Source organism: Perna viridis, chromosome 15 (genome assembly GCF_037379345.1).
Source record: "Perna viridis isolate PV_CMFRI_1.1 ecotype Kerala chromosome 15, ASM3737934v1, whole genome shotgun sequence".
Lineage (NCBI taxonomy): Eukaryota > Metazoa > Mollusca > Bivalvia > Mytilida > Mytilidae > Perna > Perna viridis.
The window spans coordinates 14,101,970-14,129,861 of record NC_142459.1 but is presented as its reverse complement, the minus strand read 5'-3'; the positions used below and the strand labels follow the sequence as shown (position 1 = coordinate 14,129,861).

Below are 27,892 nucleotides of genomic sequence, written 5' to 3'. Positions count from 1 at the left end.
CTACCCGAGACGATTTGAATGTGTAATGACAGTACAGGCAGGTGACCAAGTCAAGTAAACCTTATTTAAAGTCGATAAATCAAATAGGAAATACAAGCTCTGTACAACTTTTTGTCGTATACACGGGTCATTAGTTATTCCCCCAATGGTAACCTCAATACACCGGCAACCTCCGGAGATAAACGAAGAACGAATAACATCTATTCGGGAACCAATTAGGAGCTTCAGATGAGACTTCGGGACACTTTAGCAACAACTCAGCAGATTCACTTCAGACTTCAACAGGTACACATATGTAATAAATTACTTAGTAATTATTCGGGTTTGGTAGGTTCATTAAACCTCGCCCCTTTATCGTCCACGCTTACGACAATTGGCGTCGTCGACAAGCGGTCATAATTAATCGTTTGTAGTGATATTTTCACTTTCATTTTAGTGAATTGTTTACCACGTGTTTCGTATCTCGGACTTTGTCATGCTCTAGATATGCGTTCCTTACACATTGAAAAATGAATGCATACATGACAAAATAAATACACTTCCATGCCATGAGTCACCTTTTATTCATATAAATAGTTCTTCCTTGGAATCTATCGTCAACATTTCTTCCTTGGCATCTATCGTCAAGCGTCTTTCAGTGAGAATCAGATTGTAACAGGTCGAGGTCGCCATTTTATTTTTACGATGAGCTATTTATAAAAGTTGTAAATAAAAATAAATCGGAAGTGTAAAAATGAATTGAAACAAACAACGTCTGCTATAGTTTTTAGGCGTTACGCTTTATTATTAAATGAATGATTGTCTGTTTGCTACAAATACACATGATAATTACAATGTTATACATCTATCATGTATTATTGAAATGATTGTTGCAATAAAAAAAGAAAACAATGGAGAAGTGCATGAGACAAAAATAAAAAAGGAAAATCAGAGTAAATCATGTCGGGCACTATACATGAATGCTAGTATTTAGGTTAAACGCCTTGTCCTCAGCATAGTAAATTATCAACAGACAGATAATGAAAATAATTATATTACATGAATATTAAATTATACAAATAGATAAAGCATACAAAATTTATAATTGCAAGAACTATTTCATCAGACTATTACTATCTACTTGTACCAACTGCTTAGAATAATATAATGGCGTACGCTATCAAATATCAAATATAATTCTTGACATAAAGACTATTAAAGACAATAAAATTGAAAAATGGCATTACTTCCAACATTAAATGTTCAAATCGCAACCGAGACTCAGTTTAAAAATTTAGAGGAACTCGACTTATCTAAGGCAAGACGTCTTATCAAGAAAAGAAATGAGATTGGATATTTGACCCGTGAATCTCTTGCTGAGTGTACAAGCATGGATGTTGTGCAAGTTGAACAATTAGAGAATAAGGGTTTATTTAGTTTTGAACAATTTGTTACAAGAAAAGACCTGATAGATGAAGTTAAAGCACAAATGGACAATTATGTTACAAAAGTTGAGTTTGAAGGTAGAATGGACATTTTAGAAAGAAAATTAGATGCTGTAATACAAAAATTAGATATAAAGTCTGAACCAGTAATTGACCAAATACAAATAAAGAATGCCATGCAAGAAGAAATTATGGTAGATGTCCATAGATTAGAAGATAGGGTTACTAGGCTAGAAATGTCTCATGATCAGTTTAGACAAGAAGTTAGGTCAGACATTATTAAACTTGTTGAAACAGTAGAGAAAAAATTAGTAATTAATGATATGCTAATACAAGATCAGAGAAAAAGCTTGCAATTCTATGAAAGTAATAATAAATCAATGTCAGAGGTCAATATCTATGACACCGAAACAAAGGTCGATGCTATCATCACAGAGAGCTGTATTAAACCTGCATAAAAATACAGTATCATTTGCACAAGAAGAAATTCCTTTAAAACTGGTAAACACCAACTCTGAAGTTAGAGTGTTGAGAGTCATAGTTCCTAACACCACAACTATACCAGCTAATACAGTCATGAGCATTCCTGGTGAGGTTGACACGCCTCCTACGGAAGATTATATAATAGAGCCATACGTAGTCAATAAAACATTTTAATATCCGCTGCACTTTGCAATGGTGAAATAGGCAGAGTAAATGTTATTAATGATTCCAACTTCTCAGCAAAGTTACATCGAGGTAAATGTATAGGACAAGCAGAATCTGTTGAAGAGATAGTTAAGAAAGATTCAAAAAAGGCAATGCAAGTACGGCAATCCAAAGTAGCTGTTGATCGGACAAAAAATTGAAATTAAAAGAAACACTAAACATGACTTAGACTTAGGGTGTCTTACTACAGTTCAACATAAGATAGATACTGGAAATTTGTCACCAGTAAAGCTTAAAATGAGTAGAACACCATTATGCTTCCAAGAGGCAGAAGAAAAACAACTTAATAAAATGTTAGAGGCAGGTGTGATAAGACCAAGTACATCTGACTGGCATCAGTACCTGCATTAATTAGAAAGAAAGACAACTCAGTACACTGGTGCTTAGATTACCGTCTTTTAATAATGTAAGACCGTCAAAGATTGCTTTCCATTACCGATAATAGAAGAATGTTTAGACACGTTGCAAGGGAACAAGTATTTTGGAATTTTGGACTTAGCCTCGGGTTATTATCAGATCAAGATTGCAGACGAAGACTGTAAGAAAACAGCAATCATAACCAAATATGGATTATTTGAGCATATTCGCATGGGTATGGGGTTATGTAATGCTCCAGCTACATTCCAGAGAGCCATGCAACTAGTTCTTAGAGGTTTGATATGGACAGAAGTATTGGTATATATTGATGATGTAATTGTTCTAGGGAAAAAATTGAGGATGCATTACAACATCTGAAAAATGTATTTGAAAGGTTCAGAGAGCATAACTTGAAATTAAAACCACGAAAATGTGAGCTTTTCCAAAAAGAAGTTATGTTTGTAGGCAAATTAGTCAATGCAAATGGTATTTCTGTTGCACCTTCCAAGATAGAAGCAGTAATTAATTGGCCTAGACCAACAAACCAAAAAGACCTAATGTCATTTTTAGGTATTACAAATTATCATAGAGATGATATCAATAAATTTGCAGATCTAACATACTATCTATATGAACTAGCACATGCCGAAGAATTTTTATGGCTTAAACGCCACGAGGAGGCTTTGAAAAGATAAAGAAGGCATTAACATCAGCACCTTGTTTGGCATATCCAACGCCAAACGATGAATTTATATTAGACACAGACGCTTCTTATAACACCATAGGAGCGGTGCTTTTACAAGTACAGGATAGACAAGAAAAAGTCATTTGCTATGCAAGTCATGTACTTTTAAAACCCCAAAGGAAATATTGCACAACAAGGAAAGAATTGTTAGCTGTTGTAAAATTTTGTAGACATTTTAGACATTATTTATTAGGAAGACGCTTCACTCTTAGAACTTATCACAACAGTTTAGTTTGGCTCTTACGGTTTAAACATATTGAAGGACAACTAGACAGATGGTTAGAGGAGCTAGCACAGTTTGACATGGAAATTATACATAGGCCAGGTAAAAACCACACAAATGGTGATGGGATGAGTCGAATTCCAAATGAACTTTCAGAATGCAATTGTTACATTGCAGGTGAACAGCTAGAAAATTTGCCATGCGGAGGATGTAAGTACTTCACAAGAGCACATAACCAATGAAGCAGATTTGAAAGTAATGTGGATGATGTCATTTCTTTGTCAAAGAAAGAAATTAAAGAACCACAAGCAGAAATTAGGATAGCAAAATCAAAAGAACAGCCTGTAGGGCTTGACGCCCTTTCAACACCCAGTGATCAAGATTTAGATATGACATTGCCATATATAGATGGTGAACCATTGCAAATAAATCATTCAGTTGACCCTAATGAAACTTTGTCATACTCAGAAGAAAACTTAGAAACACCAAATAGTAACTGGGCACTAGAATATTCCAGTTCAAAGCTTAGGGAAATGCAAGAAAATGATAATGACATATCACCTGTGATTCAGTGGTTAGAAACAGGTGAACAACCAACACAAGCAACCCTGAGACTTAACAGTCCAGCTACTAGATATATGTGGCTAAGTAGATTTTGCTTAGAATTCCATAATCATGTTCTGTATTACAGATATTTAGAAAAGACAGAAAAAAGCTTATGTTTAGTAGTTCCGTCAGATTTAAAGAAAGAAATATTACACCACTGTCATGATGACAAAGTAGCAGGTCATGTAGGGGTAGAAAAAACCTTACTACGAATCAAACAGTCATTTATTTGGCATCGCATGGGAAGTGACATCACAGACTATGTTCTGACATGTAATATCTGCAATAGAAATAAAAAGACAAATATTAACCCAAAATTTGGATTAGGTCCCTTCAATGGAAAGATTGCATATAGACATACTTGGTCCGTTAAATGAAAGTGGAGATGGTAATCGTTATGTTCTCATGATGATAGACCAGTTTACTAAATGGACAGAAATGGCTGCCATTCCGGAACAGTCTGCATTACTAACTGCTAAAACGGTACTAATTTATTTCATCACTACCTTTGGATGTCCTTTAGAAATACACACTGACCAAGGTAGGAACTTTGAAAGCAAATTATTTGCAACCTTATGTGAACTTTTGGAAATAGCTAAAACAAGAACAGCACCCTATAGACCTTCATCAAATGAACAAATTGAAAGATACAATACCGTAGTATTAGCAATGATCCGATGTTATATTGAAAAGAAAAAAACAGATTGTGGGATAAAGATTTACCATTAATTGCAATGGCACTACATTCTACAGTGAATAGAAATACTGGGTTTACAGCAAATAAACTAATGTTAGGAAGAAAGACAAGACAGCCAATACATTTACTCCTTGGTTTATCACCAGATGTTAAAACAGGCAAAGAAGAAGACCTTTGGGTTATTGAACTAGCTGAAAATATGAGTAAAATCCACCATTTTGCAAGAGAAAAACTGAAAACAGCACAGCTGAGGCAAAAACGGGTTTATGATTTGAGATTTGTTGAACATACATACAATTTTGGAGACATAGTGTATCTCTATGATTCATCGATTAAAGTTGGTCATAGCAAAAAACTTAAAGCACCCTGGAAATGGCCGTTTCTAATAGTAGAAGCCAATGCACCATTATACAAAATTAGAGATAGGAAAAATACAAAGATTGTGCACCATGACAGAATGAAACATTGCAATGACAGACATATTCCAGTTTGGATCAAAAGACTGAGATAGGAACTTTTTAATAGAGATGAGACAATTCCTGCAGAATTACTGGAGGATACAGTACTTGAGCCAATACATGACGATGACTTAGACAAAACATTGCCATATACAGAGGAGTTTTCTTAATAGCTTAGGTTTAGACAGTGAAATTGACAATCAAGTGGATACTAATAATACTGTTGTTCATGATGTAGACAATGTACATACTACTGTTGATGATTTTGAGGCAAATGCGCTTCATGAAGACAATGTAGATACTCGCGATAAAAAAAAAACACAAAAAAGGAAGGAAAGTAAGGAAACCTGAGTATTTACTCAACTATGAACTTGAGTGATTTTAAGGCTAAAAACCACTAATTCCACTTCCCATAGGCTTCTATGCTAATTTCACAATATTCAATGGCTTCTCTGGACTTTACCTTAACTTTAACCTGCAGAGGACTATATATCAGCATGATTCTACATATGTCAGCTCACAATCCTCAGAATGGCATGTGGGGTTAGCAGACTTGCAGTGCAGTACTGGTCACCGGAAGTGAAGTGTCTATAAATAGCATGGGAAATCCCAGTGTTTTCACAAGATAGGGGTATATTTAGAAATCATTATGGAGATTAGGCTTCACATCACAAGAAGCAAAATGCACCTATAAAATGTACAGAAATGTTTTTCCTTTCAGAAACTGTTTAATTTTTTTAAATGAGATGAGAACTTTTTTCACAGCACTATGAGGAACAGGGGTAATTTCTGCGTAGGACTATTTTTGCGTACGTTCCAAATGCTCATTGGTTGAATTGGTGGTCTGTAACCTAAATTAAATGCACATTGTGTATATCATTTCATAATTTTTTATCATTACAGTTTACAGTGTTTCAAAGATGTCTGATGAAGAAGATATACTTTCCGTCATTGCGTTTTCGTGGTCAGAAGATGATACCAGGGCAGAGAAGTCAGAATTAGGGGAGACAGCAGATGAAATCTCAGATATAGAGGATTTTATGGAAGGTGAAGATTGGCTAGTGGTTGATGAAGTGGGAGAAAGTGAGTCAGAGACACATGAGAAGGATGATGATGAGTCTGCTAGTCACTTCGATGGATTTGAAGTTACAGTAAATAAAGATGAGTGGACCAGAACTGTTAAGGTTGCACGCCTTAAGTCCGACATTAGACTCGGAAACCATACAGGGACATTGAAAAAAGCCACGTGGAGATCGTGAAGAGGAGCCAACTACCTCCCAGACTAAATTTCATGTCACATTTCCTTCAGACAATAGTTTACCTAAAGGTTTATCGTCTTATGAAAGAATTCCAAAAGAACTGCTACCAAGCAACATGAAATTTTGTCCAATTTGTGACATACCTAAAAAATCGCATATCAAGAGGCACATTCTTAGGACACATGTCCCATGGTTTTGGTCACCAACTACGGCGTGTTGGTAATGTGAGGCACAAGCTTGCAGTAAAAATAGTTTAATTTATCTTCACACAGTTCCTCATTCTCAAGATACAACATCATTTAATGAGCAGAATTTAAATCAGTGGTGTCAATTAATGAATGGTTCTCTTTTCCTCTTGTTACAATGGTTGGAACTTAATACATTGGATGAATTAGTTGATTTTATCACCAGTAGAAATATTAGAGCCAATGGCACATTCACAGAAAATTAAATTAAATGTATGAGATTTTATTCCAGATTTTACAGTAATACTCCTACAGAAATATTTACCATCAACCCTCCAAATCATGTAATATGTGTTCTTCATTTTGAAATTATCACTAGACTGTTACAAAGATGTCGTACTCCAACCAGACTCCAACAATTTGTAGACTCAAAAAATAGGCTAACTACTGTAGGACCAGAAATTAGACTGGTGACTCCAATTCAACACCAGACATATTACAACTTTATAGATGCACACTTTCATCTGGACAAACTTATAGCCCGTGTCCGTTCTTCCACAACAAATTTGGACTTCGACGATATTGAGAAAATGATAACTCCATTTCATGAACATCACCTCTTATTTGGCATTGCAAATTACGTTTTCCCTTATAACTGGCATTTATGGAAAGAACAGACAAATTTGAATGATAGAATAAAAACAACTTTTGGCATACATCCACATTTGGCAACCTTTGGCATTCCAAATTATCAATGGAGATCACTAAATGAATATTTGCATAGCCCACAGCGTGTAGCAATAGGTGAGACAGGTATTGACTATACTTCAAATTGTGAATGTATAAAACAGGGTCGCATATGTCAGTCACCAGATATTTGCAAAGAAATAAGACAAGCCAATCAGGAAGATTCCTTTATTACTCTTCTTCAACTTGCAGCTCAGTTTAATCTGCCTGTTGTATTACATTGCAGAGATTCAGGAGATGGCTCAGCAGCAGCCCGAACCTTACAACTTATCCAGCAACACAATTTCACCTTTTTGGCCTTTCATCGTCATTGCTTTATTGGATCCATAGCCGAATTAGATACCTGGAATTCCACTCTGCCTTATGTTGTTTTTGGAATCAGTATTGGATTAGACACAGGAAGTGAGATGATCTTAGAAAATTTAATTGCAAAAATTCCCGACAAAAACCTGGTTTTGGAAACTGATTCTCCATATTTAACACCTGGAAACACAAAACAGATCAACCATACGTGGAACATAATCAAGACTGCTGAACTGGTTGCTAAAACTCGTAACGTAATTGGATACAGTTAACCAAAATGCTAAAAGAATTTACAGACTTTAAATTTATTCAAAATTCCATAATTACAGATAGTTTGACAGTCCTTGTGAAATCAAGAACATTTCTAGGCTTTACGCCCATTCCGTTCATCTATTTTTCATTTGGTTCTATTGTTTCTTGTTGGATATGTCTTTTGCCACTAATAAGGTTCCACGCCTTTCATGTGGATTACTACTGTCAACTAAAATTTTAATTTCTCCACTCTTCATAGTGGAGTCACTCATGTCCTCCACTGTGATTCCACCAAAGTGAAAACTGGGATAAGAGTGCTCCATTTCAAAAGTTTTCAATTCTTATTTCTGTCAATTACTGAGATGTTATTAAACTGCTAGAACTATACAAAATACCTTGGTATACCAACAGGAGAAGCTAGTTATAGACAATTTTTGAAATGGTGACTCCACTGTGGAGAGTGGAGAAATTAAAATTTGTGTTGACAGCAGTGTATGAAACATATTTATTGTTTCCTTCCACAAACAATTCTTATTTTTTTGGGTTCAACCATTTGACTGCCAGAGTTTTCACTAAGAGTGTGCCAGATGTATTTTCAAAAATGTTTTCCTACCTGTTCCTCTGTGACATTCGTTGTGCAACGATTGTATGACGTGACAATGACGACTCCAATAAGAGGCGTCAAGAGGGTGGAATGAATACCACACACTTGTTTCCCATTGCTATTTTTAAGAAATTAAGAAAGCTATTGACAGATTTTAAAATTCACATTATATTACAAGTGAATAACTTTCCGATCCATTTGATATATGGACAAAGACAATGCCGATTGATTTTTTGGGAGGGGAACACTTCACCTTTTGTTTTGCCAAAAGTTTGATTATTGTGATAGAGGTGTTTAAGTTGACAAACCTAAATGTACAATGGTTAAAAAACTCTATTTTTATTATCTATTTTTTCTATCACTTTATACATGTATGTATCATTTTTTAAGAATATGAATATGGAATTTACAGTGTTAATCTTATTGACTTATGTAGAGTAAATTATGACCTGAGTATGAAAACGAATTTCAAGGAATGCTTAGATTTAATGAGTGTGAGGAACTTGATAATCCCGGCTCCAAATGGATGAGTTTGTGTCAAACTTTGGTGTGGGTTTATAAGGATGGGGCATACGTTGTAAGTGGTTTTGGCTGATCTCAACTATCAGCTTCCTGTACGAATTTTGCATGCCTAGAGCAAAACAATGCCTGCAGCTTGTTTTGGGAGGACCAGACGTGTGGCCTTCGGTTCTGTAGAAGAAGTAATAATAGAAAAATAGGACAAAAATTAAAAATGAAACATTTATTTCTAGCAACTGATATAAATCATATAACGGCTCAATTGCAATCTTAAAAGAAAAACAATTAATTGGGAAAGTGAGGTTCATATCAGCAAAGGCTCATATATTTAAATGAATGTGTGTACAATGTTTATTGAATTCATATAACTTCTTGTCTAGCACTAAAGGGTATATAAGCTTTTCATTAAGATAATATGTAACTGTCAGTGATTTAATTGTTATGATAACCATTACATGTAACAGCAGAAGAGAAACACTTGTTGACACTAGGCCCACCAGTCATCCAGCCAAGTAAATTAAAAAAAAATGATATTGATTGATAAATGACTGAACTACCAAAACTTTCTTTTATGGACCTGCCCCTTTTTGCCACTAAATGGCACGTTTTGTCTTCACAAAGGCCTTGCTACTTTGACACCTGTAAAACAAGTTTTTGATGTATCAGCCCTCTGTCACAGAAAGGAGTACTACTTTGGGCCGATGATCAACCCAGTGTAGCACCGAACTCTTTAAACTTGTTTGGAAAAAAATGTATTTCAAAATATAAATTTCTACTCCACAATTAATTTGAAAAAAAACTGTCATTTTAACAGGTCTCAAATTTGTAGAACCATGGGTGTATACCAATTTTAAAATTATCACTTTTTATACAAAATGAGTTACCTCCCCTGCAGTCTTCACATTTCCTGTAATTTCAACAGTACATTATTTTTTGCATAAGTTTTGTTTGCAATAGTTAAAAGAAATACTTTTTTTTTCCAAAATCCCAATCCCATACCCCACTTTCCCCTTGCTGTCATAATGGTCTATAACTTTATAGTACTTCACAAGGCTTCACATTTATAACCTTAAGAGCATCTCTAGCAAAATCTTTTTCAGTTTTGGCCGGTTAGATTAATGTGTACAGATACTGGAAATATTACAGTTCTCGATGGGTGGTGGGAATATTTTACACATATCATGTGACGTAAACAAAATTCAGATACAGCTGACAGCTGAGAACAAGACAATGATTGCCTTTCCTATCTTAGAAAAGCTATGCTTTGATTTGGATAATACATTTGGAGTTATATTTTTTTTCCAAGGCGAGGTAGGTTCTTGACAACAGCAACAGTGGAACAACGAAGATACACGTACATGTACATACATCCTGAAGTTTTTAAAAATATCACATTCACTGCTTGAAATAAATGTAAGTAAAAAAATAGGAAAAGGCTTGAAAACTATCAGAAAAGATGAATTTATTTTTACCAAAACGTAATCTTAACCTTATTATATATATTCATCCAATGACAGCAGAGCAGTCTACATATGAAGATACATGTATATACATGTATATTAAATTAAACCTAGTTCATACACTTATTACGTGACAGGATAAATAGTAGTTATGCAAGGGAGATTGTACATTTGTATTACTTGTACAGGGCACAATGACCAGTGTAGTTTATCTGCGTACATGTACAAATGTATATTAATTCCTACATATTAAAATATACATGTATCAATGAAAATTCATGTGTAATCGCACTATGTTAGGCATTAGTCGACACAATGTTGTAAGGTTCTAGATAATTTATTATGAAGCATTTAGAAATAAACCCTGTAACAAAATATCACAATTCGTAACAAGAAAATATATGTATAAGTTTCTGATTTTCTAAATATGAAATAAATCATTCTAATAGATTTACAAAACGTTTGTAATTCAAAAATTACAACTTGAACTGTAATTGCGTCACAGATTCATAAAATTAATAAATTGAATACTTAAATATTATCTGATCGAAAGTTACTTTTCTGTGTCCTTAGAAACAGTATAACACTTGCCAAAAGATGAAAATGAAAATAGTTACGCTCATTCGTTAACTTCAATATTATATAAAAATAAGCATATTAAAGAAAACTGAATTAGCAAAGCAAATAGCAAAAGCATCTAACTAAGCAAAATTAAGCTAAGCAAATCAAAAGCAAATCAAAATACTAAGCAAATGTAAAATAATCAAATACAAACTTACCATACCTTTTATGAGGTACAAAAGTTATGCATCATTACTTCATAAGGTAGATTACCAAATCTGTCATAAAACCTGTACAACAAATGTTATGGTATAGTTACTTTGCACAGACTTGTATACACTGAAATTCATATCTGCCTTAGACAAGTTTAATACAAAAAGTTTACCCATTTACCGCTCAGTCGCTCGTCATTCATTACGTTTATTTAAAATCACGTTTATTCAGGCATACATCAATAACTCTAACCTTAAATATTATGCCTGTTACAAAATTACATGTACTTTTAAAAGTTTACATAATTCACACACCATTCGCTCAATATACATTCTGACTACGATAACATGTTGAAATGGAAAGTTACCCGTGCGTGAAACGATGTACATCAATAATACAACCGAGTAGAATAATGACCGAAAATGTAAAGATAAAATAATAAACCGACCTGAATTAACTGTAGAATTCCTCCAACATGAATAAGAAAATATCAAACTGCAAATTAAAGCAACAGAAGAAATGAGATACGTGTGTTCAGCTTAAACATAAATCTGCAACTACCTGGACTTCAAAAGCGATTAACTCCCAAAAGAGATATGACCAATGAAATAGTAAAGAGTGTGCGGCTAAATCTAGCGTAAAAACTGACCATATAGAAATAGTAAGAGTGAACAATAATCAAGACGAAAACTGTCAACCGTCAAAGTCCGTCTATGTAAAATACACATTCATTATCAATTACAATCTGTAATTAATCTATGTTAAATAAAGACAAATGTTTCATATGAATATATTAATGATTTTATTTCAAACTAAAGTCAATATAATGAAATTAATTCAAATTACAAATAAGTATTCAAATATAAATTTTAATACAAATTCTGAATATTTACACACTATCACACATGTAGAGTAGATATAAGATAGAAATAATGTCAATTGTTAATAAATAGACCAAGAATTAGTTTGCAATTCTAACTATTACTAGTCTTCTCTGTTTGTCCAAACTTTAAAAGTTTATTATCCAACATAAAATGTATAGAAATGCCCATCATTTACAACTGGTAATTACGATTTGGAAATTCCTGCAGCCGGTCACTAGGAAACCACAGCCATGCATTACTAATTTAAGTATGGGGCATTAATAGTTGACCATTCAAAATGGTGAACATTTCTTACATTTAATAAGTGACAACTTTAATTAAGAGTGACCTAATAATTCAATTACGTGTAATTAGATTAGGAGATTTAAAGTTGTTGAAAGATGGTACTGGAACTATATAAAACTGGAACTGGAGTATATTGAATTATTATGTTTAATCTTGTACTAGAGATTAATTATTATTTTATTCATTTTTTTATGATTATTAGAAACAACACCATCATGATTTATTTTCATAAATATTTGATTCATCGAGATACAGATTTATTTTAAATTAAGGTAAAATCATATGTTTCAGTAGTAGATATAAAGTTGGTTAAAAAAAGTATCAATGCAAAGCCTTTTCAATATTGGCCCTGTAATATGTCCTTTGTATTAATAATAGCCTCGGATGGCTGTAATGGCCATTATTAATACCTCAGGCATGTGCCAGGACCAATACAGAAAAAGCCATACATTAATACTATATTAACATGATGCCCTTATTTTTTGCCTTGTGCAGTCAAATATGGTAGATATATATAGATTTGTGATATTAAATATCTGAAATCTACACATTTCATCTTCAGTGCTCTTAGTAATAACACAAATTGTATGTCTTTAAATGACATGAAATGAAAATACTTAATATGAGTTTGAATTTAAAAAAAACATGGCCACCATTACTAAAATTAAAACATAGGGGTCAGACAGCAGATTGTTGCATATACAACATGTATCTCCCAAACCAATTGCTGATATATCCTTATTATAAGGCCTACAAAAGTCTTTGAGGGATCAAAGTTGTCAGACGACTCTCTGTAAGGGTTATTGCCCTTGAGAGGTGAAAAATGCCTTTTTTTACAGTTTCGCCTATATCTTGAAAACTATATTAGATAGAATGAAACTTTCAATTGCTGAAATGATTCTTATTATAACTAATATAAGGCCTATAAAAATCTCCAGGGATCAAAGTTGTCAGACGACTCCATATTGCCCTTGAAAGGCAAAAAATTACGTTTTTTTTTGCAGTTTTCAGATAATATCTTGAAAACTATAATAGACAGAATGAAACTTTTGATTGACGAAATGATCTTCATGATATGTCCTAAAAAAGTCTTCATGGAGTCATAGTTGTCCAACAACTTTTTGTTACAGTTATTGCCTTTGAAAGGCAAAAATTTAAACAGACGAGCGATTTTGGCTCCTGGGAGCCTCTTGTTTATATGTTTCAGGCTCATCCGGTATTGAGTCATAAGTCAAAAATTCCTGATTGCAGAAACAACTCTTAACTTTTTTTCACTTTTGGTGTCTTTTGTCTGTTTATCATATTCATATTTCTCATTTTGTCTTTTCAGCTTGGTGACTGGATGCGAATTTGTCGGAAGTGGCAATATTCCCCTGGTCCATGATTAATCCTGCATGCACTTGTAGTCAGACAGTAGTTTGAATTAGTAGGAGCAGAATAGCTCCTCAGGTGAGTGGATTCTTTTGGATCTGACTTTCCATAGCCTCGGTTTACAGCCTCACACTTTTGCGTCACTGTCCCAAAACGAGTCTTAACCAAGTTTGTCCGACCAAATCTAATGTTGATTATATTACGCCCAAGTCTCTCATCATCCTCTGTCATGTGCAAGCATTTTGCTTCCACATCTGGCATAAAGTCTTTGCCACAGTGATCTAGCTCAGTATCTTTACATACATAGGAATATGATTTATACTTTTCTAAACAGTGTCTTGTATAACACGCAATGATACTATCTGTTGCATAGCTAAGTCTGTTTAAAAGTTTGTTCATATCTCCTGCACACTCCCTAAGACTAAGAGCGAAGTTGAACCCTTTGTGCAGCTGTTGCTTAAGTCAAAAGCAAACTGTTTTTGGAGCGTAGTGCAATCTGCTTTAGTTACAAACTGTAGCATCATTTCATTAAATTTGGTATTGTCACAGTCTCGCATTTGCGATTTGGCTAAGTATCTGGTGTCGCGAAGGTTCTCAGGTATGATAATTAAATTTTCTTCTTGTTTCCGGCTAAATCCTCTGAACGAATGACTGTCACCATCTGTTGTTAATTGTCCAAATATAAGTGGTCATTTAGCATATCAGCCAGTATTTCAAAATAACTCTCTTCATTGCCTATTGTAGCACTCCATTTCATGTTAGCTGAACAGTTACCAGGATAGCCTGGACACTCTGGATCTCGTCCAAGTGATCTTAGATTGCTTGCTGTCTTATAAGTTTGTTTGCATCATAAAGTTCTATAAGTTTCTTCTTTACTGTCACATTTCTGCTAGTGAGCTTCTAGCTTGGGTAGAAGGCTGACACTGAGTAGTTCTATGGTGACCGAACAAGTATTTTTTGTATTGTGTGTCAGTTTCAGCTAGTATAGGTGTGTTTTCTGGGAACCCATATCTTCAAAGTGCCATTTTAGCTCGCCTGGCCAAAGGCCATATGTGCTATTGTCATCACTTGGAGTCCTTCGTCCTTGTCCGTCGCCGTTAAACAATTTTTCAAAACTCTTCTCCTCTCACACTACTTGACCAATTGGTATCAAACTTTGTATGAATATTCTTTGGGGTATCCTGCATAGAACTGAAGTGGGGAATTTTGATCCATAAAAATGGCCTCCGTTACTAAAAATAGAATATAGGGGTCAGACAGTATTTTCTCCAAAACTGTTAGCTTTAGCTGATTTACAAACTGGATAAAAGTGTTCAGCATGATGAGATCTATCTGTGGTCAAAGTTTCATTTTTTTCATTTTCATCTGATAAGCCATGTTGGAGTTATTGCTCTTTTTCAATGTTTTTTTCCTATTTTTAATGTTATTTCTTTCAAAAATCTTCTCCTTTGACACTGCTTGACTAATTGGTACCAAACTTCTGAGTGGTCTTTGGGGTATTCTGCATAGAACTGATGTGGGGATTTTTGATCCATAAAAAATGGTCCCCGTTAATAAAAATAGAACAAAGGGGTCAGACAGTATTTTTTCGCATATATCTCCAAAACCATTAGGTTCAGCCAAATTCTTTCAAAAGATGATACAGGTTACAGACCACCAATTCAACCAATGAGCATTTGGAACGTACGCAAAAATAGTCCTACGCAGAAATTACCCCTGTTCCTCACAGTGCTGTGAAAAAAGTTCTCATCTTATTTAAAAAATTTAAACAGTTTCTGAAAGGAAAAGCATTTCTGTACATTTTATAGGTGCATTTTGCTTCTTGTGATGTGAAGCCTAATCTCCATAATGAATTTTAAATATACCCCTATCTTGTGAAAACACTGGGATTTCCCATGCTATTTATAGACCCTTCACTTCCGGTGACCAGTACTGCACTGCAAGTCTGCTAACCCCACATGCCATTCTGAGGATTGTGAGCTGACATATGTAGAATCATGCTGATATATAGTCATCTGCAGGTTAAAGTTAAGGTAAAGTCCAGAGAAGCCATTGAATATTGTGAAATTAGCATAGAAGCCTATGGGAAGTGGAATTAGTGGTATTTAGCCTTAAGCTGAGGCCATGGCAAAATGACAAGTTTCTTGAAATAGCTTTAAACTACTTGAAGATCTTGTTAACTTTGCCATGACAGGAATACACTACAAAAATCCTTCAAAATATGCATTTTTTTAAGTTATAGGTCCAAATTATGGAAAATTGGTCTTTTTGGCTGATTTTTATGTCCTATCTTGTAAAAAGTGTAGAAAATTTAGTAAAAATATCAAATATTAAACTTTGAGGGCTATATTTACCTAAATATGGTAGTAATAAGCACTTGAAATCAAGTTTTGTGTAGATTTGAGCAAAAATTAGGTTAGAAATGAGGAAAAACTCACTTTCATTACTGTGGTTAAGGCCATATAAGCATTCCCCTATGGCAACATGGAAAATCCATTATCGAGCACTTTTTTTGCTTTAGGTGCCCTTTACTGGTCATGTTTTAATGTGAAAACACTGTATTTACAAATTTAAAGCCAAATATATCACCTTTTGTGAAAATTTAAAGATTTAGGGTTTTTGACATGTGATCAAGAAAAAGGGGGAGGCATGTCAGAAATAAATTTTTAAAAATAGACCAATTTCTCAGAATATGATTACTTTTAAAACTATTTCTTCATTAATATTGTTAAAAAACAAGTTGTGGTTGATATTTTTTATTTGAAAAGTCAGAAAAAGTTCTTTGCAAATATTTAATGCATTTCAGTATGGTAGAATATTGTCACTTTTTTGCTCGCACAACTTGGTTACTCTATATTTAAAAATCAAATATTTAAAAAAGTGCTTGTCACATTTCACTGAAACTTTGCAGATGCATTCAGTATGTGTGTAGGAAGATACCTGTATAGTTATTAATTTTTTCTAAGACAAAAAGTGACTCTTTAGGTTACAGACCACCAATTCAACCAATGAGCATTTGGAACGTACGCAAAAATAGTCCTACGCAGAAATTACCCCTGTTCCTCACAGTGCTGTGAAAAAAGTTCTCATCTTATTTAAAAAATTTAAACAGTTTCTGAAAGGAAAAACATTTCTGTACATTTTATAGGTGCATTTTGCTTCTTGTGATGTGAAGCCTAATCTCCATAATGAATTTTAAATATACCCCTATCTTGTGAAAACACTGGGATTTCCCATGCTATTTATAGACCCTTCACTTCCGGTGACCAGTACTGCACTGCAAGTCTGCTAACCCCACATGCCATTCTGAGGATTGTGAGCTGACATATGTAGAATCATGCTGATATATAGTCATCTGCAGGTTAAAGTTAAGGTAAAGTCCAGAGAAGCCATTGAATATTGTGAAATTAGCATAGAAGCCTATGGGAAGTTGAATTAGTGGTTTTTAGCCTACAAACCTTATTTGTAGGACTACAAAAGTCTTTAGGCATAAGAGTTGTTAGATACCTCCTTATAAGAGTTATTGACCTTGACAGGGGAAAATGACAGGTTTTTCTTTTTTCAGTTTATAGCCAATGTCTTGAAAACTATGATAGATTTAAACTTTCATTTGCTGAAATGATACTTATGATAAGTCCTATCAAGGTTTCTTGAGTCAAAATTGTTGGGCAACTTCTTGTTTAATTTATTCCCCTTGAAAGGCAAAATTCAACCACGTGAGCGATTCAGCTCCTGGGAGCCTCTGGTTTTCGGTGACTTTGACCCTGATTTGATCAGACTACACACAGTATGATGATAAGAGTTGCCAGTGCCCTTGTTGACTTTATGGACTGGCGTATGGATTCAACTGGAAAAGTTCCTCGCATAGCTTACATTTGCTGGTACAGTACTTCTAATAGCGTGATTAAGGGGCCCAACTTCTTGAGTTGTAGTGTTTTTAGCAGCCTTATATGTAGCAAGCATCACTTTACCTAGGCGGTAGTTTATAATTTGTTGTAGAATATGTTTGGACTTCTCATTTGATTAAATTTCAAAATTTCCCCGCTTTAAGTAAGTATTTTTTTCAATCCAAGTCTTAGATTTCTTAATTTTTGAACATGCAAATAAATAAAGTTAACATTTTGAATGGTTACCACAGGAACAGTTCACTATGATACTATAGCATCAGTAACATATAATAGTTTTGAAAGAACCGCATCAGGAATTTTGTAGTGTCATGTATATGCCTGTGTGTATTCTGCTTGTCACCTTGCTGCTATGTCAGAAGCAAACAGCCCATTCAGGAGTTTTGGAGGGTTTTCAAGCGAGCTGGTATTATATCACACACACTTGACAGATTTGTCACAAACTTCCTATGGTTGGCTGACATGGGTCTTTTGTTGAGGTAATGTACTGGTTCAGTTGAAGTAAGGCCTTTGTTGACCATGCTTTCTGCGGCATTATATGCACTACTCTCTGGGTCTTTGGTTACTTCATTAAGCTCTAACCCATCTCGCAGTTCTTGCCCAGGCTTGTTCATTTCCAATACTGTCTTGCATGTTAATATTCACCTTTTTAGTTTTTTACTGTATGCTTTTTCTTTTTGATGAGCACAGCTTTGATTTTTGATTTGTGGCTACAACATAATGTTTGAATGTTTCATTTTCAGTTACAGAGAAGTTAGACTGTATTACTAAATGGAATGGCGTTTTTCCAATACCTTAATATATTTTGCTGATATAGGTTCCATCGGCCTGGACATTTATTGTCTTAGCCGCGTAGTCTTTTCACCCTTTTTACCTTTTCTCTCTGCATTTTCATGTCTTCATTTTTCGTTTCTATTATTTTAGCCACTTCATTTGATGTGTACTGCATGCCTGATACAGATGGAGGGGGAATATTTGATGCCATACAAACTTAATGGTAACTTGATGTACCTATTGGTGTGTAATGAAGACTCACTTGCCTGCCTACATTTATTTTGGCTGTACAACGACCGCGCTTGTTGCTTTCAACGTCTTCGTACAAGTTAAAGGTTTTTGATTTGTATTTGCACTTAGTAAACTTTGCCACTTCTCTCCAAGCTGAACCCCATTTCTGTTCTTTCAAAAAATCCTGTCTAAGTAACCTTTGTACTTCGGTGACATTAGTATGTGCTTCCTAAATACTAGTCCGAATTTCCTCTGACCCTGCAACCCTCCTCTTTTTTATTTGGATATTGATATGTCGGGTTGGGGTCAGAACGATGTGCCATACAAAAAGTTGGAGATTCAGCGGTACCGCGGAGTATCGCCCTTCACGCGCTTCTTACGACTTTCATGTTGAAATCGTGTAGGTGGTGATTACCTAGTTCGATTCGGGATTCACTTTTCTTTATGCTGATATAAGTTGTATCGGCTTTTTGTCATCAACTCTCGGTAAAAAGAAGTTTGAAAGCCTTAACTCAGGGTCAGCAGCCATTTACTTTCGATTTCCAACTTTCCGAGATTTGGTGGTATGCAAATGAGATTCCGTCATACACAGATGGTCACGTGAGATCAACAAACACCGCCTTCTTTGTGTGTCTAAACAAGCGTGTGTACTGGAACAGCATATTTTGAAAACACCTGGTTGGATCCAATTTACAATTGTTTGGTGATCCTGCTGCAATACTTTTGGTTGAACTGCGAGTTATTTAGATGCGTAAAATATTACATGTGGCACCCCATCCTTAGAATACCCTAATTTAATTGTTTAAACTCAATTTTCGAGCAGGTTATTAAAATATTTATTTGAAATGCATTGGGAGGTGTGTGTGTTTGTGTGGGGTGGGGTGGGCAGAGGGCAATCATATACATCTTCTGCTGGATTTTAAATTGCTCCATATTTTTTAATAGCAGTTTATAAATATGTTTTGCGCATGATTTTAATCTTCAATCGCTTAGACTCTTAATATATTGAAGTTTAACATCATGTTATTTCAATGTGAGATTTTAAATGGCAGTGTAACTTGTGGTAAACTGGATGTCTGTATACCTGTTTTTTTGGTTTTGTGAAACATTTTTTTCTTTCACTGCCAAACATCTCTGCATGGATTTATATATAGCATATTTATTTTTTTTTCATTATCTACATGTCTGACTTTCTATACAGAAATGTAGTACTTGCAACTAGCTAAAGACCATTCAAATTTCCTCTGATCCTGCAGCTCTAATTTGTTTTTAATTAGTTATGAATATGTTGAGTTGGGATATTCAAATAAAAAGAGGGTCGCAGTTTCAGAGGAAATGCGATCTAAGTTAAAGGTTAATATTATTTTCAGAAAAAAATTCAGCCATATCTCTTTGCATTTTATAAAAACTATCATTAATGCATATATGTACTACCTCATTTGAATGTATGGCTCATTCTTACAACTGAATACCAGTGTGGTTCTGTTGACTACATGTAAGTCCTAATAAGTTACCATAGATGAGGACATGAATTCCAAATTATACTCTTTGGTCCTAATAAACGATATCTACATGTATTCACAGGTCTGAGTCCAAATTATCTCAAATATTTATACAGCCCTAAACATTTTTCACTCGTATATTGGTTTGAATTTGTTGTGGTCATCTGGAGACACTTGGTTTTTGTGAATATTTTAGTATTACTTGGTTGATCTTTATAAATTTTAAAACAAGGTTGCAAACTACAACAGAAAGGTTGGTATAGATTTGGGGGTTAGAATTAGGGGCATAAATGGGTCCTAAAACAAGAAGTTCATAGAATTTAATATACCACAACAAACAGACTTGCATTGATTGTTTGGGTTGTGACGTATTTTTCAAGAAATAAAATATACTTGTTTATTTCTGGTTTGGTTTTGAAAAAAAATTGTAGATGTCACATCGAAATCCTTGCCTGAAGTTTTCAATTAGATTTCAAACATCTTTTACAGTTTACAAAGTATAAAGAAAGCCATGCCCTAACAACTCATTTTTTTTATATTTGGTGCATTTTCAAGTTTTTTTTTCATAACATTCCTTATGAAAGTCCATGATTACATGTTTCAATCAGATTTCAGATATTTCATACGTTTTTAGAGTAAATAGGTGCAATTTTGAAACTTTTTTTCCCAGTGGATGCCATTTGAAATCCAAGGCTAAATACAAGAGCTTTAAGAAGTATGTCTACCAAATTAACCCTATTTTTGAGATAATGAAGTACAAAGTGATCCATGAATGCACTCTAAAGCAGACCTTTATACTTATATTGAATTTCGAAATGTGCAATATTGTGTCCGAATGATTTGTTGTGTCATTAATGAACTGTAAGTCTCTATTGTGTCAATAACTAATATTGTGTGCATACTTGCAGAGTTTAATTGTCTGTGGTTGTATCATGCTGCATTTGGCAAAGCTTTTTTTTATTTTAACTAGGACACATTCTTGTAATGTAGGGTTTCACATTTTCTTTCAATTTGTTTAATTGCTGAGGAGTTTTCTTCACCTATGTATGTTATGGCGAAAGTTATAACATTCACATTAGTTAATTAAAATTTTATTTGGACTTTACCTGAGTACCTACATATTTAGACAAAATGTTGCACTTGTCTCTATTACTATGTGCATGCATCATAAATAAAACATGTTTATATACTAGTAAACTTAGTTACATCTTCCAGTGACAATATTCTTGTAGGATTTAGGGGGCAGGGATTTGATGTCAGATAAGAAATTTATGTAGCACAAGCACAAATATTTAGTTTTAATTCAGAAGCAACTGAAATCAATATTTCATTTTGAAAAAAATGCCTTGTTTAGTAATTGTGGAAACATAGAATCATTATTATTCTACTTTTCATTGGAGGAGTAAAATATTCCTTTCAGGAATTTGGAACATTTTTAAAAGATCACTCTCCCCTTGCTAATAAAATGGTTAATGCTTCATAGATTGAACAAAGACAGAATAATAAAACATTAGACATGGTCCATTTTACAAATCATTTTTGTGCATCAATGCCAAAAACATCATTCTGTACAAAAACATTGTGATTTTAGGATTTGAGAACCAACACAAATATTAGCTGTTTCAATTTGCAGATATACAAATGTACATGTACATGTATATATAACTTTTTTTTTAATTGTTTGATACAACTGACACATCATAGGCCCCACTTAGCTCCAATACAACAAGTATATCCTTTTAATGTGTTTTTTTTGCCACATTTCATGTTTATTCCAAGAATTCTGAGAAATAAACCCCCAAAACATATAAAAATAGCACGTTTTACAAAAATGTGACCTCTTTTATAAGTTGCGGTCAAGTTCTGGAATTCAAAATAAAGAAGTTTTTTGACAATTTTGATATATATGCCATCATTCTGACAAGTTTCGGTTAAATCCAACAACTTTTGATCCGGCAAATTGGATTCAAACACACCCACTGTGAGCCTTGCTTAACCACCTTCTTATACTAGAAAAAAGCAAAAATCTGAAAAAGACCACTTATTTAAAAACTTCTCTAACTTTTTTGTAAACAAAGATTTTCTCAAAAACTAAAGTGGTAATTATTCTTAGATAATTATGTTATCAGCTATGGGGACTGCTCATCCTGCTTCAGGGATTCCATGGTGTGTGGTGGAACAGAAACAAGTAACTGGTGGTTGCGGTCCTATTACCTGAGCTGCTATAACATCACTGTGCTAAAAATGGACAAAACAGACAAAAAATTAGTCACTGAACTGGTAAAGATGATACTAAGTGAAGAAGCAACCAATAGTATGGAAATGTATCACACGACGAACAAGAATGAAGGTTTCCACCGTGCACTGAGTGTAAGCCAACCTAAAAATGTAACCCATAGTAAAAATATGGTGGGGAGGTTACAATCTGCAGTTCATCGCAACAACAACAGGCCTGGTACATCAGCCATAAAAAAGCAAGAATTTGGGAATACAGATTTCAAATGACTGTAACACTTTCGTCGAAAAGATGGACAAAGACTTTGTTTACCACCAGCAATATGAAAAACGTACTGAGGTAAAAAAAAATCGACGACCGTCAACAGATAGCTCAAAACATGGAAGATCACAAGGCCTACAAAGAGCACAACAAAAAGAGACCTGATTACAAAAAGAGCCAACTTGATGCTGTACCAGGATTGCTGCAGCATAGCAATTACTGCAAAAAGATGCCCCAGTGATGAAAGAAAAAATCAAACATAAAGGTTCTTTTAAGGACAACCTAAATCTTTCAAAAAGATTCTTAGTTGATGCAAAAAAAAATAAAAAATAAAATAAACAAAGACTGCCTTCCCCTAGCCTGGCCTCCCCCTCCCTTAATATTGTCAAAAATACCTAAATCATTGTCCGTCATCCTGAGGGCTACTAAACATGGTTGCAATGTGACCAACATATTCCCCTTTTGACACACATATCTGCCTACTGTTGTAAAAGCCGTGAGGCTCTAACACCAAATGGGTAACATTAATGCACCTAGTGTTGTGGCACAAGTGAGAAACATCAACTGCAGGTAAATAAACAGATTGATGCTCTATCATGTATGCTAGCCTGTGCACATAAACTGATTTCCACCCAATGGCACAAGGAAATCTACAATTTATGATCCCATATTTGTAATTGGGTTTTGAAGTTCCTGTCCATATAATACATTCCCTGTTCTCTCCAAGGGCTGATTTATCTTGTTCTGTTTTTTTTGGTAAAATGCCTCCATTTTTCTAAAATGAACTTTTTCAGCATGGTTGTATAGGAATTTACCCCTAAACTTCAATTGGAAACCCCCTCTGACAAAAAAATTTGAAAAAAATTAAAATCTAATCCAATTTCCCCCAAAATAGCCAAAATTTCACAGAATTTCAGAAAAAATAAACTTCTTCTTACATATTGCAGTACCAAAAGACATTATCTACACAGAAATATAAAAAAAATACAAAAATAATCAGTACTGGAGCAATAACAGCTGATTTTATATGTGAACACACTCCTCTATTAGTTGCGGTCAAGTTCTAAAATTCAAAATAAAGAAGTTTTTTGACAATTTTGATATATATGCCATCATTCTGACAAGTTTCGGTTAAATCCAACAACTTTTGATCCGGCAAACTGGATTCAAACACACCCACTGTGAGCCTTGCTTAACCACCTTCTTATACTTGAAAAAAGCAAAAATCTGAAAATGACCACTTATTTAAAAACTTCTCAAACTTTTTTGTAAACAAAGATTTTCTCAAAAACTAAAGTGGTAATTATTCTTAGATAATAATAAAATATCAGTAATAAAGAAAAATAAGAAAAACACTTATTAGAAAATAAGTATGAATTATCTAATTCTTAATATGGTAAAAATATGGAAAAAAAAACACATTTACAACAAATAAAAGCAATTTTTAAAGTATTTCTTTGATATAAAAAAGTATTAAATTGTATTAATAAAATAAAGACATGATACAAAAACCAGACACAATTCACAAATTAGGGACAAAATGATTATCCCCTGTGTAAATAAATATTTTCACAACAGCTGATTTGACCAAATATTCAAAGGCTCAGGATTTAGAAGTTAACAACTTGTTGGCTTGCTCTACAGGACATTTGCATAATTTGACAATTTATTTTGACAAAATGAAAAGAAATTGACTTTTTCTTTATGTTTTTAATAAAAAAATGATAGTTTTATCACATTTTGTTACATTTAGACAGAAAAATGATGAAAAAATTAAAAAAAACATGCCAAAATTATTTATTTTTTTAAAATAAAATTCAGGAAGGCAAATCAAGAACATGTTTTTAATAAAACCACTAAGAAAATTTCTAAATCAAATATATTTTTTCCATTTCACAGATTTTGCACACCATATCTGATTTCTATTGATGTTTCTTTGATCCCCCCTGCACTCAGAGGGGTTATCCCAGAATCCTATTAGAGTTAATTTATCTGATAAAAGAAATAAAAGACTTCAACCTGAGCCTTTCTAAGACTAAACAAACATAAACAGCATAAAAAAAAAATACGTTCTAAATTAGCAAAAGAACTGAAAAGTATATAATGTGGCCATTTGAAAGCAAAAATCACATCAAAATTTGGTGCCAAGACTGACTGCAAAAATATTCCAAGATGTTTGCTCCTGGCAATCCTCCACACAACAAAGGTAAAACTGGTCTAAAGAGGAGGTCTACACTTAAGAATGCTGGATGGTACAAGAAAAGTCATACTCCATGGTTGAAAGGTCTTGTGTTTGAGAATGCAGTTTCACCAGATGAAGATAATTCAAAACTTACATCTGAATGAATTTGCAAGATCACCGACAAGACGATAAGCATGTTGAAGCTGATACAGAAGAACCGCATACCATTGGCAGTGACAGCTGTTCCCAGTTTGGAAATGATGATGATCCTGCTGTTGATAATTCTCAGAAGATGATATTGCAACCACTTTACCTGAAAAGAGACGAGACACAGACAACAACAAGTTCAAATTCTCATATCATTGATGAAGAACAGATGTTAGCTCTGTTTAACTCAGCATACGAGCAACACAGATTAACTCTACGTACCTGCAAGAAGCCTCAGATGGAATCCCATACCATTAAGAAATGGGGTTGTGGTGCTATGCGCAAACTTAAATGCAAGAAATGATGGTTTGTGTCAAATGAAGTAGTGAAGCTCTACAAAGAAATTGAAAACAACAAGGCAGGACCGAATCCTTCAAATTCAAATGTTGGATTGGCATCAGTGGGCTTAGACAGTCCAATAGGAAACAGGAAGACACAAGAGATTTTGGCCCGTTTCAATGGTCCACCACCTAGCAGAAGTAGCATGCAGAGAAACTCAGACAGAGTAGCAAAGGAGATGATAGACCTGAATATAGAAGACATGAAGGAGAAAACAGAACTAGTAAAAGCTGATAACAGAAGCAAGGGAAAGCCTGAAAATCTTGTAGATTGTCGATATCCTGGTTCAAGCCGCTCAAGCCGAAAAAAAAACCAGGGCTTAACGCTTCTCATTCACAGATGTTGGGGATAAAGCAAAACACAGACAGAAAATATATAATTGTTGCAGTGTCCCAAAACCTATTATGTTGGAAGGGAGCATGGTTATGAGGACTTGGTTTTGAAGTAATGTGTCCCGGAGACCATGAAGGATGTATTGCATCTCATAAAAGATTGGCACTTGTGTCAGAATATGAGATGGGAAAGGATGTAGGAAGCCAACTAGCACTACAGGGTATTTTAATTCGGTATGCTACTACTGATGGAGATGCCAGGTCGGCGCAAGGAGTTGAAGATGCTATCCAAGCCTTGGTACCTTTGTGGGAAGTGCAGAGACTTGCTGACCCGGTGCACCTGAGCCAACATCAGTTTCGTACAGGATTACGTGCTGAGTTTAGTGAGACCATGGTCCACGGTAAAACAAATATGGAAAATAAAGAATTGAAACAGAAATTTAGCTTTGATTTGAGATGTCGATGTTCGATGATTTTAAACGAACTTATGAATGATCATGAAAGAAACATAGAAAAAATTGGTAAAATTTTACCTGCAATTGTAACTGCTACACTAAAGTGCTATGATGGGGACTGCTCATCCTGCTTCAGGGATTCCGTGGTGTGTGGTGGAACAGAAACAAGTAACTGGTGGTTGCGATCCTACTACCTCAGCAGCTATAACATCACTGTGCTACAAATGGACAAAACAGACAAAAATTACTGAATTGGTAAAGATGACACTAAGTGAAGAAGCAATCAATAGTATGAAAATGTATCACACGATGAACAAGAATGAAGGTTTCCACCATGCAGAATTTGGAAATACAGATTTCAAATGACTGTAACACTTTCGTCGAAAAGATGGACAAAGACTTTGTTTACCACCAGCAATATGAAAAACGTACTGAGGTAAAAAAAATGACGACTTCAACAGATAGCTCAAAACAAGGCCTACAAAGAGCACAACAAAAAGAGACCTGATTACAAAAAGAGCCAACTAGATGCTGTACCAGGATTGCTGCAGCATGGCAATTACTGCAAAAAGAAAATGCCCCAGTGATGAAAGAAGAAAAATCAAACATAAAGGTTCTTTTAAGGACCACCTAAATCTTTCAAAAAGATTCTTAGTTGATGCAAAAAAAAATAAAAAATAAAATAAATAAAGACTGCCTTCCCCTAGCCTGGCCTCCCCCTCCCTTAATTGTGTCAAACATACCTATGTCATTGTCTGTCATCCTGAGGGCTACTAAACATGGTGGTAATGGGGCAATGTGACCAACATATTCCCCTTTTAACATGCATCTCTGTCTACTGTTGTTAAAGCCGTGAGGCTCTTAACACCAAATGGGTAACATTAATTACAGCTAGTGTTGTGGCACAAGTGAGAAACATCCACTGCAGGTAAATAAGCAGATTGATGCTCTATCATGTATGCTAGCCTGTGCACATAAACTGATTTCCACTCAATGCCAATGGCACCAGGAAATCTACAATTTATAATCCCATATTTGCCATTGGGTGTTGAAGTTCCTGTCCGTATATTACATTCCCTGTTCTCTCCAAGGGCTGATTTATCTTGTAGCTTTGTTCTGTACTTTTGGTAAAATGCCTCCAATTTGCTAAAATGAACTTTTTCAGCATGAGTGTGTAGGAATTTACCCCTAAACTTCAATTTGAAACCCCCTTTGACAAAAAAATTACAATAACAGCTGATTTTATATGTTAACACACTCCTCTATTAGGTACGAGGACACAATTAATTTTCACACCGAGTTAATTATAGCATTTGTCAAATTAAAACAAAAAACTACCGCTTCAAATCAATGCAATTTTGGGAGCTGAATAAACCATCTTACCTGAAACTTCCATAAAAAAAATTACCAATTTTCACCATCATTTTTCAATTTTAACTACCTGAACACAGAGACCCCCTCAAATTTGACCCAAAATGGCTTCCAAAGGCCATAAAGTTGACCTTTTCTAACCTCACCAAAATCACACCCTATATGTATTTTTTATTAATTCAAGACATCTATTAAATTATTTCCATTATTCTTCTTTCAGTTGAACCAAAAAAGAA

At 34.4% G+C, this 27,892-nt stretch overlaps 2 protein-coding genes and 1 long non-coding RNA gene across 6 annotated transcripts in view; 1 reads left to right on the top strand and 2 right to left on the bottom strand.

Moving 5' to 3' along the window:
• LOC148597048 (uncharacterized) overlaps positions 1-19,442 on the bottom strand; it is a 51,418-nt gene extending 31,976 nt beyond the window's left edge. Inside the window, exons 1-4 of one of the 3 annotated variants that reach the window (XR_015918784.1) lie at positions 18,803-19,420; positions 11,770-11,816; positions 11,332-11,398; positions 558-689 (exon numbers count right to left, since the gene is read on the bottom strand). Coding sequence is in view for 1 of the 3 variants with exons in the window: in XM_088562673.1 (XP_088418799.1) it covers positions 558-568 (11 nt within the window). In the remaining 2 variants the exon portion in view is untranslated. Of the gene's footprint in view, positions 1-557; positions 690-11,326; positions 11,399-11,769; positions 11,817-18,802 lie in introns of all 3 variants that reach the window. The other 2 variants (XR_015918782.1, XM_088562673.1) reach the window with 2 other exon arrangements.
• On the top strand, positions 148-23,200 carry LOC148597047 (3'-5' RNA nuclease TATDN2-like). 2 transcript variants are annotated; one of them, XM_088562670.1, is made up of 3 exons: positions 148-285; positions 7,636-7,811; positions 22,403-23,200. In XM_088562670.1, the coding sequence occupies exons 1-3, from the start codon at positions 229-231 to the stop codon at positions 22,776-22,778; spliced, it is 609 nt and encodes a 202-aa protein (XP_088418796.1). In that variant the 5' UTR covers positions 148-228; the 3' UTR covers positions 22,779-23,200. The 2 variants fall into 2 exon arrangements, with proteins under 2 accessions (XP_088418796.1, XP_088418795.1); XM_088562669.1 differs by lacking the exon at positions 148-285 and having other exon boundaries at positions 6,938-7,811.
• LOC148597046 (uncharacterized) lies at positions 21,349-27,892 on the bottom strand. The gene is made up of 2 exons (XR_015918801.1): positions 27,669-27,892; positions 21,349-22,511 (listed from the first exon to the last, which is right to left on the bottom strand). It is a non-coding gene; the product is annotated as an uncharacterized LOC148597046 (long non-coding RNA).

Coding starts and splice junctions, on each gene's coding strand:
- LOC148597047 (XM_088562669.1), top strand. CDS start 6,938: ATGAGATTTTATTCCAGATTTTACAGTAATACTCCTACAGAAATATTT. Junction 7,812..22,402: donor TATTGGATTAGACACAGGAA/GTGAGATGATCT, acceptor TTATGTTATCAG/CTATGGGGACTGCTCATCCT.